The 13639-nt window shown below is 36.5% G+C and overlaps 1 protein-coding gene across 1 annotated transcript in view; it reads right to left on the bottom strand.

Annotated features, from left to right (window-relative positions):
• Nucleotides 1-13639, bottom strand: part of MMP16 (matrix metallopeptidase 16) — a 167413-nt gene that overhangs the window by 56033 nt on the left and 97741 nt on the right. The window contains exon 5 of the mRNA XM_070942149.1: nucleotides 1810-1971. Within this exon, the coding sequence (XP_070798250.1) occupies nucleotides 1810-1971 (162 nt within the window). The remainder of the gene's footprint in view (nucleotides 1-1809; nucleotides 1972-13639) is intronic.

Raw genomic sequence — 13639 nt, 5'->3', positions numbered from 1 at the left:
TTAGATCTCTCAGCGGCTTTTGATACCATCGACCATGGTATCATGCTGCGCCGGTTGGAGGGGTTGGGAGTGGGAGGCACTGTTTTACGGTGGTTCTCCTCCTATCTCTCCGACAGGTCGCAGTCTGTGTTGGCTGGAGGGCAGAGGTCGACCTCAAGGCACTTGGTTTGTGGGGTGCCACAAGGGTCGGTCCTCTCGCCTCTCCTGTTCAACATTTATGTGAAGCCGCTGGGCGAGATCATCCGTGGTTTTGGGGTGCAGTGCCATCTGTACGCTGATGACACCCAGCTGTACATCTCCACCCCAGACCACCCCAACGATGCCCTTGAAGTGATGTCCCGGTGCCTGGAGGCGGTGCGGGTCTGGATGGGGCGGAACAGGCTCCGACTCAATCCCTCCAAGACTGAGTGGCTGTGGCTGCCGGCGTCCCGATATAGTCAGCTGGTGCCATCGCTGACTATTGGGGGCGAGACATTGGCCCCCACGGAGAGGGTGCGTAACTTGGGTGTCCTCCTGGACGCACGGCTGTCCTTAGAAGAGCATTTGACGGCCGTGGCCAGGGGGGCTTTCTATCAGGTTCGCCTGATACGCCAGTTGCGCCCCTTTCTGGATCGGGACTCCCTATGCACGGTCACTCATGCCCTCGTTACTTCCCGCCTTGACTACTGTAATGCTCTCTACATGGGGCTCCCCTTGAGGAGCACTCGGAGGCTCCAACTGGTGCAGAATGCGGCCGCGCGGGTACTTATGGGGGCGGCATGGCGCTCCCACGTGACACCTCTCCTGCGCGAGCTGCATTGGCTTCCGGTGGTCTTCCGGGTGCGCTTCAAGGTGTTGGTTCTCATCTTCAAAGCGCTCCATGGCTTAGGACCCAGTTATTTACGAGACCACCTTCTGCCTCCGATAACCTCCCACCGGCCAACACGCTCCCACAGAGAGGGTCTCCTCAGGGTGCCGTCTGTCAGGCAATGTCGGCTGGCGACCCCCCGGGGAAGAGCCTTCTCTGTGGGGGCACCCGCCCTCTGGAATGAACTGCCCCCAGGGATACGACTAATCCCGGATCTCCGGACCTTCCGCCGGGCCCTGAAGACGTTTTTATTTCAGCAAGCCGGGCTGGGTTAAAAAAAATTTTTTAATTGGTGAATTTTATGGGTAATGGGGTTTTAAATTGGAGAAGCCTAAGATAATTTAATTCTGTTTTAATGTATTTTAATATTTGTATTGTGTGTTTTTAATTTTGGCTGTTCACCGCCCCGAGTCCTTCGGGAGAGGGGGCGGTATAAAAATTTAATAAATAAATAAATAAATAAATAAATAAATTTTAATCTGTTTTTAAATTATTGGGGTGTTTTAATCTGTCCGGGCCAAAATGATTTAATTTGATTTTATCTGGTTTTTAAATTTTGTGTATTTATGTATTTTATTGCTTGGCTGTTCACCACCCTGAGTCCTTCGGGAGTAGGGCGGTATACAAATCAACTAAACTAAACTAAACTAAACTAAACTAAACTAAACTAAACTAAACTAAACTAAACTAAACTAAACTAAACTAAACTAAACTAAACCAAACTAAACTAAACCAAACCAAACCAAACTAAACTAAACTAAACTAAACTAGTTTCTGGACAATGAACACTGCAGGAACAGGTTGAGAGAATCATAAGAACACAAAGAGCTTTAAGCGTGTCAATCTGCAGGCTGATTGATAGCTTTCCAAGAAACTGACCATGTATGCAATGATATCTCAGTGTACACAGCTGAAATAATCTTTTTTCACATTATACATTTTTTTTTAAAAAAAGAGCATACCGTATATCTTTTGAATTCCCTGCAAATCATCATTAGGTAGTTTGAAATTGTCAGTTTCCATGTATTGGTAAAATGGAGCCATAATAGCAGTCGGATCATTTGAATGTTCCAATCCAAGGGCATGTCCCAGTTCGTGAACTGCTACTAGAAACAAATCATTTCCTGGAGGAACAGAAAAAAAATACTGTATGTAATATTTATATCTCCACTTATTTAAGCAATTTACATAAAAACATAATTTAAGTAGATTTCAAGCTGGGTTTTCCAAAATTTCAGGATTGGCCTCTATATTCATCTTACTCTGCGAGGCTCCAGGATGTGTTGAAGATTCCTAAACAGAAGAGAATTCTAAACGTGTCCTTTTTAACATTTCATGGCTGTGAAAGAAAAGAAAAGAAAAGCAAAGCACTGGGAGCTCAGTATAAAAAAAAACCCTAAAATAACACTGATTCCAAAAAAGTGACTTCTGTATAGCTATTCAGAATTTTTCAGATTTAGTGAGATTTTTTCTTATTTTGCAACAAATAGGCTAGAGAAGTATAAACGTATTTCTAAAGCAAAGAAGTAAACAGAGAGCAGATATAATTAACTTCAATTGTCCTCATGCTCTTGTTCAAACAGTAATAGTTCTACAAATATTAATTTAATATATAAAAAATTTACTAGGCCAATATGTGTACCCCTTATACCTAGAATAGTAAATTGTAAATTGTCATATGTTCCTTTGGTCTACATTTATGCAGTTCTCATTTCGATTGCAGATTTAGAAATATTGGAATCCTTGATCTCAAGCGCAGTATTTCTGCTGAATAATTCCAAGTTTCCTGGACCTTTCCAGGCAAAAGCAATCCATTTTCATCAGTGTCCATGCCAGATGAGCATTAGTTCTCATTCAGCCAGAGAAAAGCAACAGGATAGCAGACTTGACCACTGCCAAATAAGGGACAGATGGAAACCAGCCCTCCTGACCAAAAAGAGATCTGGCCAGTATATTTCATAGGGTAGGCAATAAACGGTCACAAAATGGTTGAATAGGATTTGCTCTTGTAACACAGCTGTTGGTAGACTTTTCATTATGCCTTCCTATTTTTCTCAAATTAACAACAACAAAATAATTATTGGAAATTATTGGATTCTTGTGAAATGCAAGAAGGTTGAGAAGATTCTTCCTTGGTAAAAACACCATGGGGAAAAACTGAATCTTCTTTTATAGCACTATTGGCCAAGGAGATTCTAGTGCTAGATGATTCCAATGTGGATTCCAGAATTCCAAAACAGAAGAGAATTTCATCTTTCCACTGTATAAGTTTAACAATCAAAACAATATATAAACAAAACTTTCAAAGAATCTGATAACTCTGCTGGCTGGGGAATTCTGGGAGTTGAAGTCCACACATCTTCAGGTGACTAAGGTTGAGAAACACTGCTCTAAGGAGATATTCACATATTCACAACAATTTCTGTTACGAAAGTTGATTTTAATCCACTTTATATTGATTTCTATTAGAACTTTAGATGATTACAGCTTTCAAGAAAATATCGTAATCTAGTATTTCATGTATTTTAATAGGACAAAAATAGACAGTAGCACCTCTAAGCCTATTCTCAACACTATATAAGACAGACAGTTTGATATAATGGTATAGTGGTTAAAGGCACTAAACTAAAAAAAAAAAAGAGGAAAAAGCAGACTGTAAATTTTAGCTTTACTTTAGAGATAAAGCCAGTTGGCTAATTTTGGCTATGTATTCCTTCTCAGTTGTAGGAAGAAGGCTATAGCAAACCACTTCCAAAAATTTCACTAAGGAAACTATCCAGGGATTTATCCAGGCAGTCACCAGGAGTCAGTCATTGACTGAAGTCAATATTTCAAATTGATATTTCAAACATTTACCTTATCTTCAGAGGTTTTTTTCTCATAAGATAAAATAAAAATCAATTTAATTTACTTGGAGATTGTGCCAGCATTTTTGGTACTTTGCCTGAGTTTGGACATCTTCATAAGTCAAACAAACTGAAGATGATAAAGTATATTTATACATAGTTCATTACTGATGTTTTAATTAGTAAATTAAAAATAACAGTAGCTTTTCAATTCTACAGATTAACTCTTGCCTGTGCAAGGTGTTTTCAGAAGAGGACTATTTCCCAGATGTTACACACAAAGCTCTCTTTGAAGTATTCTTTGGTTTTTCAAGTGATCAGCTACTGCCATACTTTTTGTTAAAAGTAGTAAAACTAATCATTAAGATCCACAATTATTTTGATATTTGGATTTCCCCCACATACTTTCCATTTACTAGTTCATTCATTTCCATGGACAAAAATCAAAGCAGAAAAACAATATATTGACAGGATGCAATGAGAAGAAATGGGGAACAGATTTCACATTCTGTTGAGGTATCCAGAGCCTTAAAATCCTGGCCACCGTTGGGGGAAAAGCCAGCTTTTCAAAGCTTTCTGAAAGCTATTAGAGTTGGGTCCATCTAGATCTCAGGGATGGTGTTCCAAAAGACATAAAAGACTGAATTTCTAGAATTCCTAAAAATGGCCTTGATGGTTGGGTATTTTAGGGACTGAACCCAAATATTTGGAAAAGGCACAGATTGGAAAGCAACGATCTACTAAATTCCAAGGTTTAATCTGCTTGGTTGATCCCTTCCAAAGTCACCAGCTTACTTGCATCACTGCCATATCAGATGCCAATGCCGTACAATTTGTGCTTTAAAACATCTCTGGCTTCAAGTTCTTTGCTTTCTTGCTATAAATGCCACACATGATTTATTCACTGTTGAGACATTTGCTTCCCAGGAAATTAATGTCTGACTTCAAGATTATTTGGGTTCAGTGCATCAAATAAACTGGAAGCCATATGAAATTTACTAGAAGGTGATCTCTGCAATTCAACAATAGTTGAGGATTCCCTGCCCCCGAGCCCCTTGGTTGCTGACATGCTCATTTGGATGAGAAAAATGACTAAGCCCAACCTGCATTTATTCAAACATTTTTAACATAATCACTGCCTTCCTATCACACTTGAAAACCACTAAAGCTGACTCAATATTAAATAATCTTTCTGTAAATGATCACAAGGAGGAAGGCTGGGAAAAAAAAGACCTCCAAAAAGCTGCTGGATAGACAAGTATTTGCACATTTATTCACAAAATGCAAATGTTCTAATGCAACACAGAAGATAAAAGGAACTCTAGCCCTTAACACCAACAAAATGCTAGGTTTTAAACATATAAAAATACACATTAGTCACTACCTGGCAATAAAAAAAGCAATTCTGCCATGAAAATCAGGTTAAGTAACTTTGATAATATCTGCTTCTGCCATAAACATGAGCTGCATATTAAAAACAACCAGACATATTTTAGATTATTCAGGTTAGTTCAGAAGAACTTGTCTGTTTAAAGAACTATTTTTTTCAGCTACAGATATGAAATACCAGAAGAAAAAGCATATTTCCTTTTATGTCCTAAATTTTATAAGCCGTATTGATATTGCCTTTTCCAGGCGTATTTAGGTTTTGCCTTTTGTAAAATGGCCTGATCTGTAATTTCCTAGTTATCTTCAGCATCTCTACTGTTGATCCATTCAATCTAATTTAATCCTTCATTAAACCAGATTATCCAGATTTTGTGATTTGCACAGCAAAAAGTGTTTGTAGAGATAAAGTACATCTTTGTAAAGAGTCTAGAAGCAATTTGTTGTTGTTAGTTGCAAAGTCATGTCTGACCCATCGCAATCCCAGGACAATGTTCTTCCAGGCCTTCCTGTCCACTACCATCCCCCTGAGTCCATTTAAGCTCACACCTACTGCTTCAGTGACTCCATCCAATCAACACATTCTCTGCCGTCCCTTTCTTCTTTTGTACTCAATCTTTCCCAGAATTAGGCTCTTCTCCAGTGAGTCTTTCCTTCTCATTAGGTGGCCAAAGTATTTGAGTTTCATCTTCAGGATCTGGAACAGTCAGGGTTGATCTCCTCTAGGACTGACTGGTTTGATCACCTTGCAGTCAAAGGGACTCGCAGGAGTCTTCTCCAGTATCATAGCTCAAAGGCCTCAATTACTTGGTGCTCAGCCTTTCTTATGGTCCAACTTTCACAGCCATACATTGCAACTGGGAAAACCATAGCCTTGACTATACAATATAATCAAACAGTTACCATGTCTAAAACAAATATACTCCTGGGATCTGGCTGAAAGAGCTAAGCTGAATCCTATAGATGGAAAGTGCCATTTAAGACATTAAATTCAATTACCAACTTACTGTGGGAACCCAAATTAAAGAATGGCAGATAGGTGGTTGCCAATCTTCCACTTGAATATATACAACCGCCCATCACTCTGGGTAATTGGTTGCACTGTTAAACTATTCTTTCAGTTAGGTTTTCTTTTCTCCATACATTCAATCAGAAATTGTCTTTGAATTGTATTTACCGGTTCTCCAAACTACTCAAACTTTCCTCTACCGGTTCTCCAGAACTGGTGAGAACCTGCTGAATACCACCTCTGAACCATATGTTAAACCATGTAATGATTACATTTTGATGGACTGGTTTTGAATATAGTTTTATTTTTATAGAAAATATCAATGCATTTTTCTATTACTGTTCTGTAATTTACAGTGTTAATATTTTCATTTAAAATATTATGAAGGTTATACTATATGTTATATTTTAGGTTTCTTCTTTTGATCTGATATTTCAGATACAAAACAAAGAGTATTAACTGAAGATTTTTTTTCTCATTTAGAAATTTTATCTCTTCATTTGTAAACATGTTAAAATAAAACAATATGCAGGCAGCCACTTATAAAACACCAATACATGAAAAATATTGTTAACACTTGCTTTACATTTGAAAATATTCATATACCAAGGTCAAAAATAAACATTAAAAATAGTGAATTGAAAAAAATTCACCAAAGAAAAACGTGGAACAAAAAAACCTGAAATCACAAATTGCAAACAATGCATACAAGGAGTGAAAGAATAATCAGTATTAGAGCTTAAGAGAACTAGACAATAAATAACTCTGGTTCTGTGATTGCAATTCTGGTTATAGTAAAAAAAAAAAAACGTAGTTCCTATTAGCGTGAAAATAATTCCAGTTTATCAAATGAAACATTCTAACTGCAAGGCAATATGAACAAATAATACATCCATTCAAAATAAAAAGTTATATCACAAAATCTTAACAGGAATCAACATAACAGTGTTTAGTAACATGTTAAATAGGAGTGATAAGCCATTTTTTGAGCAAATTAGAAGCTTGTTCTTTAATATTAACACAAAGTGAAACCAGCTAGCTAACCAACTTTCAAATAAAATTTCTTTCCCAGGCAAATTTCTCAGTGGGATTCTTTAATTTTTAATAAAATACTGCAACAAATCTTAAAGCTGTCATATAACGCCTTTAACATATAAGGTTTATTCTTAACTAGCATCTCCGAATGAATGTTTTCATGCTGGTTATATGGGCCATATTATGCCTCTCTTGGCACTTCCCAGCTTCCCTGTCCCACTTGACTTTTTTACATTCTTTAATTACAAGAACAAATTAAAGTGTCAATCTCTAACATTTTTAAAGATTGCCTTTTAGCTCTTCACAGGAGTATATTTCTTTACATTTCTGATAAAATACCACATGTTTAAGCACACTTTTAAAAGAATCTTGATAGGTAGTTAATGTTGTCAAAGAAATCTTAGACACTTTGACTCTCATTGACTTGAGTCAATCACCTCCTATATAAAAATCTAGCTACTAGCATACCTATAAAATACAATTTGCCTAGGTTATGCACTGATGTCAAGTTGTAAACTGGAGAATACTTAAAGTGCCTAGCTTCCAGACTGCCATTCTTCTGTCACTAACAAGTGGTCATAAAAAGGGAAGGGAGGGAGGGAGGACCAAATTGCTAAGAAAACTCTTCTAAATGACTATCAACTGGAGCTAGCAGTTCATCTACATATTATTTCCAGTGGCATCTGAGGTCAAAAGTCAAGATAGTGGCCATTTCCCGAATGATTGAAGCCACATCCTTTGTACATCCAAAAAGAAAGTGAGAGTGGATGAAGGAACATTGACTTGCAAGAATCTATTATAGCTGTTTTTATAAAAAAGTTTCGAAACTTTGTTGACAACAATCCAATACAGCTTTTGAAAATCAGAGAGAGAGAGAGAAAAAAATGGGATTATTTTATGGAGTTAAACTAGATGATTCACACCAGAGATTTAATACTAAGTGCTCCTGCACCCCATGGCTACTATTTACTGTTTAACAGTGTATGTACTTGGAGACTGTAGATCATATTGTCACCTATTGGATAAGTGATAGCTTAGTAGTTACATTCCCAGCCTAATATATGTGTTTGTTTGTGTGTGTAAGTGAAAATGTAATATGCATGTTCTGTGACAAGCTGATGTGAAGTTTACTATGTGTCTTTGTGTACTTTAATCAGATTGATGATATTGGATAATTCATTTGTTAAACTGTTACTTACAATGAGGGCCATAAACAAAGGGAACCTAGAAACAGCAGAAATAATGAAGTGCTATCTCACAAAGTCCCAGTTTCTTTCAGTTAAGTCAAAACTTTATTGCCCATGTGGTTTGGGAATTAATATGAATGCTTTAAAAAACATTAACTCTGAACAAGAATTATGGAAACAGAAAGAAGACTATATTAAGGTTTTAGTGAGTACTCCAAGAAATTGTTCACCTGTTTTGAGAAATGGAGAATTCAAATTGCCTTCATTAGCAGAGCAATATAGTGCAGAAAATGAGCCAAGGGAATTGGGTGATTTGCATTTTTGCTAAATAATCAAGCAATTGTATTTTCCCAGCCTCCTGTATGCCAGAAGAACAAAAGGGAGAAAAACAATCACTCAGATAACTAATTCTCTTGACACTGTGGGTTCAATTTAGCTTCTCTACACATTGACACTGAACTTGTGGTCTGTTTCATCAGATATTTCACATGGCTGACATTCAGTGGTACTTCATCACATAATAACCATAATTTATACACCTAAAAAGAAAAAGTTGGGAAGGGGAAGAGGGAGGGGAAAAGTTGAAGTCTAAGTCTGAAAAATGATTCATGCTATTAATTCACTTAATGCATTTTGCTTCACTCTTTCTTTTAGTGTTAAAAGTATCAAAATATGAAAATCAAGGTTGAAAGATGAACCATGAAAGCATGAACCAGCTGGGATGGTCCCAGCAGTTATCATCACACTGCGTGCTATACCAAAAAGTCTTGGATGGCAATTTGAAAATCTGCACTTTGATAAATTTCTTTTTGTCAATTGCAAAATTCCATACTGCATGATTCTGCACATATACATTACAACATCTTTTTTTAAAAAAAATTGTAAACTTTTATTAATTTAAGAAACCACAAAATACATTTATAAATACAAGTAAAACAATATATAACAAGCATCATCTTAATGACATCTAAATGTAATGTCTGAATTATTACAATATCAATAACCTATATTCTTCAGTATATATTCTTTCTCTCACCTTATATAATGGTATTGTTTTATTGATATCTGGTATTTTTTTATTAAATTTCATTTGATATAGAAATTTATTTTACTCTTTTAAGATCTTCCTTTTATTTGATTTTTCTTTCTTCTCTTTTTTTTCCCCTCTCTAACCATTGATAGCACCTTTGCCAGACCAGATAATATTCAGATTCTTCCTTTCCTTGAATTTCCTTGGTGAGTCTATTCATCTTATTACAACATCTTACTCAACCATCTTGGGAAGAGTTTGATGTGAATGAAGGTACCTAAAGAACCTAAAGAACTGTCAGTTATGATTTCATGATGTTGTATGTAGCAATAGCCTTTAAACTTATATACTGCCCCATCGTGGTTTACAGCATTCTCTAGGTGGTTTACAATGTCAGCATATTGCCTTCAACAATTGCCTCCTCACTTTATTGACCTCAGATGGATGGAAGGTTGAGTCAACCTTGAGTCCGTCAGGATTGAATTCCAGACTGTGGGCAGACTTAGCCTGCAATACTGCATTCTAATCACTGTGCCCACAACAACAACATAGTGACATAATAACTATGGTTTCAGTTAGGACAACCTATGTAGCTGAAACCATGCAAACATAGAATCACATAGACCAATTCACTCAACTTCCAGACCTTCCTTCCTGGGAAAACTTATAAGACTTCCACGCATTTATGAAAATGCTTAGTTGAGCCAGATAATGGAGCTATTGGAAATGTGGTGGCAAATACTACCTTTGGGTTTGTTGCTAGATCTGTTTCATTATTGACAGAATAATCATTTTTATTAAATTTGTTATTTTATTATTGGAAAGGTGCTCCAGGTTCCTTCTGATTTTGTTATGTAGTTATATTCTATGTATATGATCTCAATGGTAAAAAATTCAGAACATGAAGGAAGGTCCAAGGGGAAAATGGAACAAAACTAATTATTTAATATGGCACACATCTGATGATAGTGTTATATAAGGATATATGAACTCACCCTGCATTTTCACCCTATAAGCATGTTTTTATGCATTTTTTGCAAAAAACAAACAAACTTATGTTTGAATGCTACCTGATAATACAGCAATATGCATTTAAACAATAATTTTGAACTTAATAATTATATTGATTTAAATTAAAATATTCCTTTTTAAAAATAAAATAATCATGTAAATTTATACAAGAAAACAGTGTTTACCTGGTTTTATAATCTGCATGTTGATTTTCCTTTATTTTCTAGGCATGCTTGAATAAAATTCAAAATAACAGCCATAGAAAAGACTATGAAGAGTAAGATTTTGCCATAAATTGATAATTCAGAAATGTCTTAGATATTCATTCTATTATTTAATGTATGTTAAATTGATTAACAGAATGAAAAATATGTGTATTTTTTTAAAAAAATACTGATATCAATATGCCTGATCCAGAAACCTGTTCTACGCAGAAAGAAATGCTTAAGGAAGAATACTGACAGTTTGTAATATTATATTAGCAAAATATTAATTTTATCCCAGAGTACAGTGGCATTGCTATATATATGAGGAATAAGTGATTAGCTTCTTAAAGTTTACAAACATCTAATCATTTATGACAGTGCAAATAACACAAATCTTTCCATCATTACATTAACTTACATTACAAATATGAGATGATTCAGTCTGAAGCAGCTCAATGTTATTAAGCTGCGGTAAGTCTGGTTTGGCAAGCAATAGCTGCCTGGTTAAAATTATAGTCATAGCTTTTGGTTGGCCATAAGGGCACCATTTATTTTTTTCCCTTGAAAACACAACTTCCCTTTGCATATTTAATTTATAGCCCAGGTTCTTTGGTTCTGGAACATGACCCTCCATAATTAAGTCTGTGTGGGTAAATACATACAATTGACAAAGTTGATCTTTAAATTAGCAAATCAAAATAAAAATGCTACAGTGTAAATTCTGTCTATTTACTCATTTAGGTCTTTAATTAAAATTGTACCCCATATCATCTTCGTCCTACTGAGGTTCTTAGATTATCTAATTCTTTCTCTGATACAGAGCTGAGATTTATAGCTCAAAGAAAACCACAAGCAGCAGAGTTCATTTTGCTGTCAAGAAGCTAGGATTCCATTTGACGTAAGTGAAGTTGCTATTAGTTTCTGTGATAGTTAAGATCAATAAACTTCTGTCTTATTGAGCCTACAGCACTGCAAAAAAATTGGACCATTTAGACATATTGCCATGCTCGACACATCGTAGATAGTATTAGAGTAAATCCTTGTTACAAGCATTTAAATGTAAACCTCATCCAAACAAAGGCTGAATCTTCAAATACTAGATCCCTGGGAAAAATAAAAAAATAAAAAGGAAGCCCCAAACCAATCAATACACCTTTAATTTATTCACAATCCCTTTTTAAAGTCTTGTTTCTATAGTTGAAAGGCCACTTGAGTTCCGTTCAAAATTAGTCCCTTCCTTTTCCTGTCTTACAAAGTTTTCCCTAATGATTATTAGGGAAAGTTATGAAGTTTTCCCAGATTATTATTCAGTCTTAATTACCATTTACTTAATTTAAAACAATGTATCATTTACTGCTACTTTTGAGTCCAGACTTGATGTAGGAAGCCATTCAAATTAATTGACATCTAAAGAACTACATTTCAACTACACTGTAATGTTTTTAAATGCATTTATATTAAGTGCAAACATTATTTTGATTTCTTGTAACACTGCTTTTGATAGCGGCAATTGCTCTGAAAAAAATTGTGAAAATTGTCAATTTAGAACGATATTTACATTCTCATATTTGTTTTACTGTTCCTTGTTTTCTCACTAGGAATCCAAAACAAATATATACATGTAAAATAAGCCAGTGGTTGCTTGGACATTTTTTACTTAATGAATTGTTTGATGTTCTTATTTCTCTATTACACTAGATTGTAATCTTAGAGTAATCTAGTATATCATTATAAGTAGTATAGGTTGTAGATGAGTGGATACAGACATGAAAGGGAATCTGTTCTTGTGTATGTGAGCATTTAATTCCACGAAAAATTTTAATGATAGAAAATAATTAATTTTTAACAGCTATTCCTGTATTATACTTCCCAATTATTTTAGGATAGGGCACTGGGCCTTACAATGTTCCTCACAAAAGGATATTAAGGAAGTATATTATTATTTTTATTATTTATTAAATTTTTATACCGCCCTTCTCCCGAAGGACTCAGGGCGGTGAACAGCCAAAATTAAAATATATACAATATGAAAATTAAAATAATTTAAAACATGATTAAATTAATTTGGCTTCCCCAATTTAAAACCCCTTACTCATAAAATTGACCAGTTAAAAACTTTAAGCCAGCCCGGCTTGTTGAAATAGAAAAGTCTTCAGGAAAGTACGGAGATCCGGGATCAGTCGTAACCCTGGGGGTAGCTCGTTCCAGAGGGCGGGTGCCCCCACCAAGAAGGCTCTCCCCCTGAGGGCCACCAGTCGACATTGTTTGACCGACAGCACCCTGAGGAGACCCTTTCTGTGGGAGTGAATTGGCCAGTGGGAGGTTATCGGTGGCAGAAGGTGGTCTCGTAGATACCCAGTCCCTAAGCCATGGAGCGCTTTAAAGGTGAGAACCAATACCTTGAAGCGCACCCGGAAGACCACCGGAAGCCAGTGCAGCTTGTGCAGGAGAGGTGTTACATGGGAGCGCCATGTCGCCCCCACAATCACCCGCGCGGCCGCATTCTGGACCAGTTGGAGCCTCCGGATGCTCCTCAAGGGGAGCCCCATGTAGAGAGCATTACAGTAGTCCAGGCAGGAAGTGACGAGGGCATGAGTGACCATGCATAAGGAGTCCCGATCCAGAAAGGGGCGCAACTGGCGTTCAGGCGAACCTGATAAAAAGCCCCCCCTGGCCACAGCCATGGCTGTCATATGCTCTTCTAAAGACAGCCGTGCATCCAGGAGGACGCCCAAGTTATGAGCCCTCTCCAAGGGCATCTATTATGATAAAGAAAAGATTTCTTCTCATCAAGTTGTAAATTGTAGAAGCAAGATTAAATTTGAGCTTTCCCTGTGATTATCCAATTACTATCAAATAAGTTTCCCAAAGGATGCACATTGATCTTTCAGTACTTGCTTTGTAGGTAATTGTCAAAATTCTTTATGTCCAAGGCAGCCAACTTTAAATGATTTATGTATCCCATGATCCAAGGATAACATGGTGTCCCCAAACTTTTTGACAGCCATGATCATAGACCTGTGATGGTGAACCTATGGCACGTGTGCCACAGTTGGCATGCAGAGCCATATCTATGGGCACG

This window comes from Pituophis catenifer, unplaced genomic scaffold (assembly GCF_029215685.1).
Source record: "Pituophis catenifer annectens isolate HBS135680 unplaced genomic scaffold, rPitCat1.0.hap2 SCAF_3, whole genome shotgun sequence".
NCBI classification, from domain to species: Eukaryota; Metazoa; Chordata; class Lepidosauria; order Squamata; family Colubridae; genus Pituophis; species Pituophis catenifer.
This window is presented reverse-complemented; position numbering and strand designations above follow the sequence as displayed.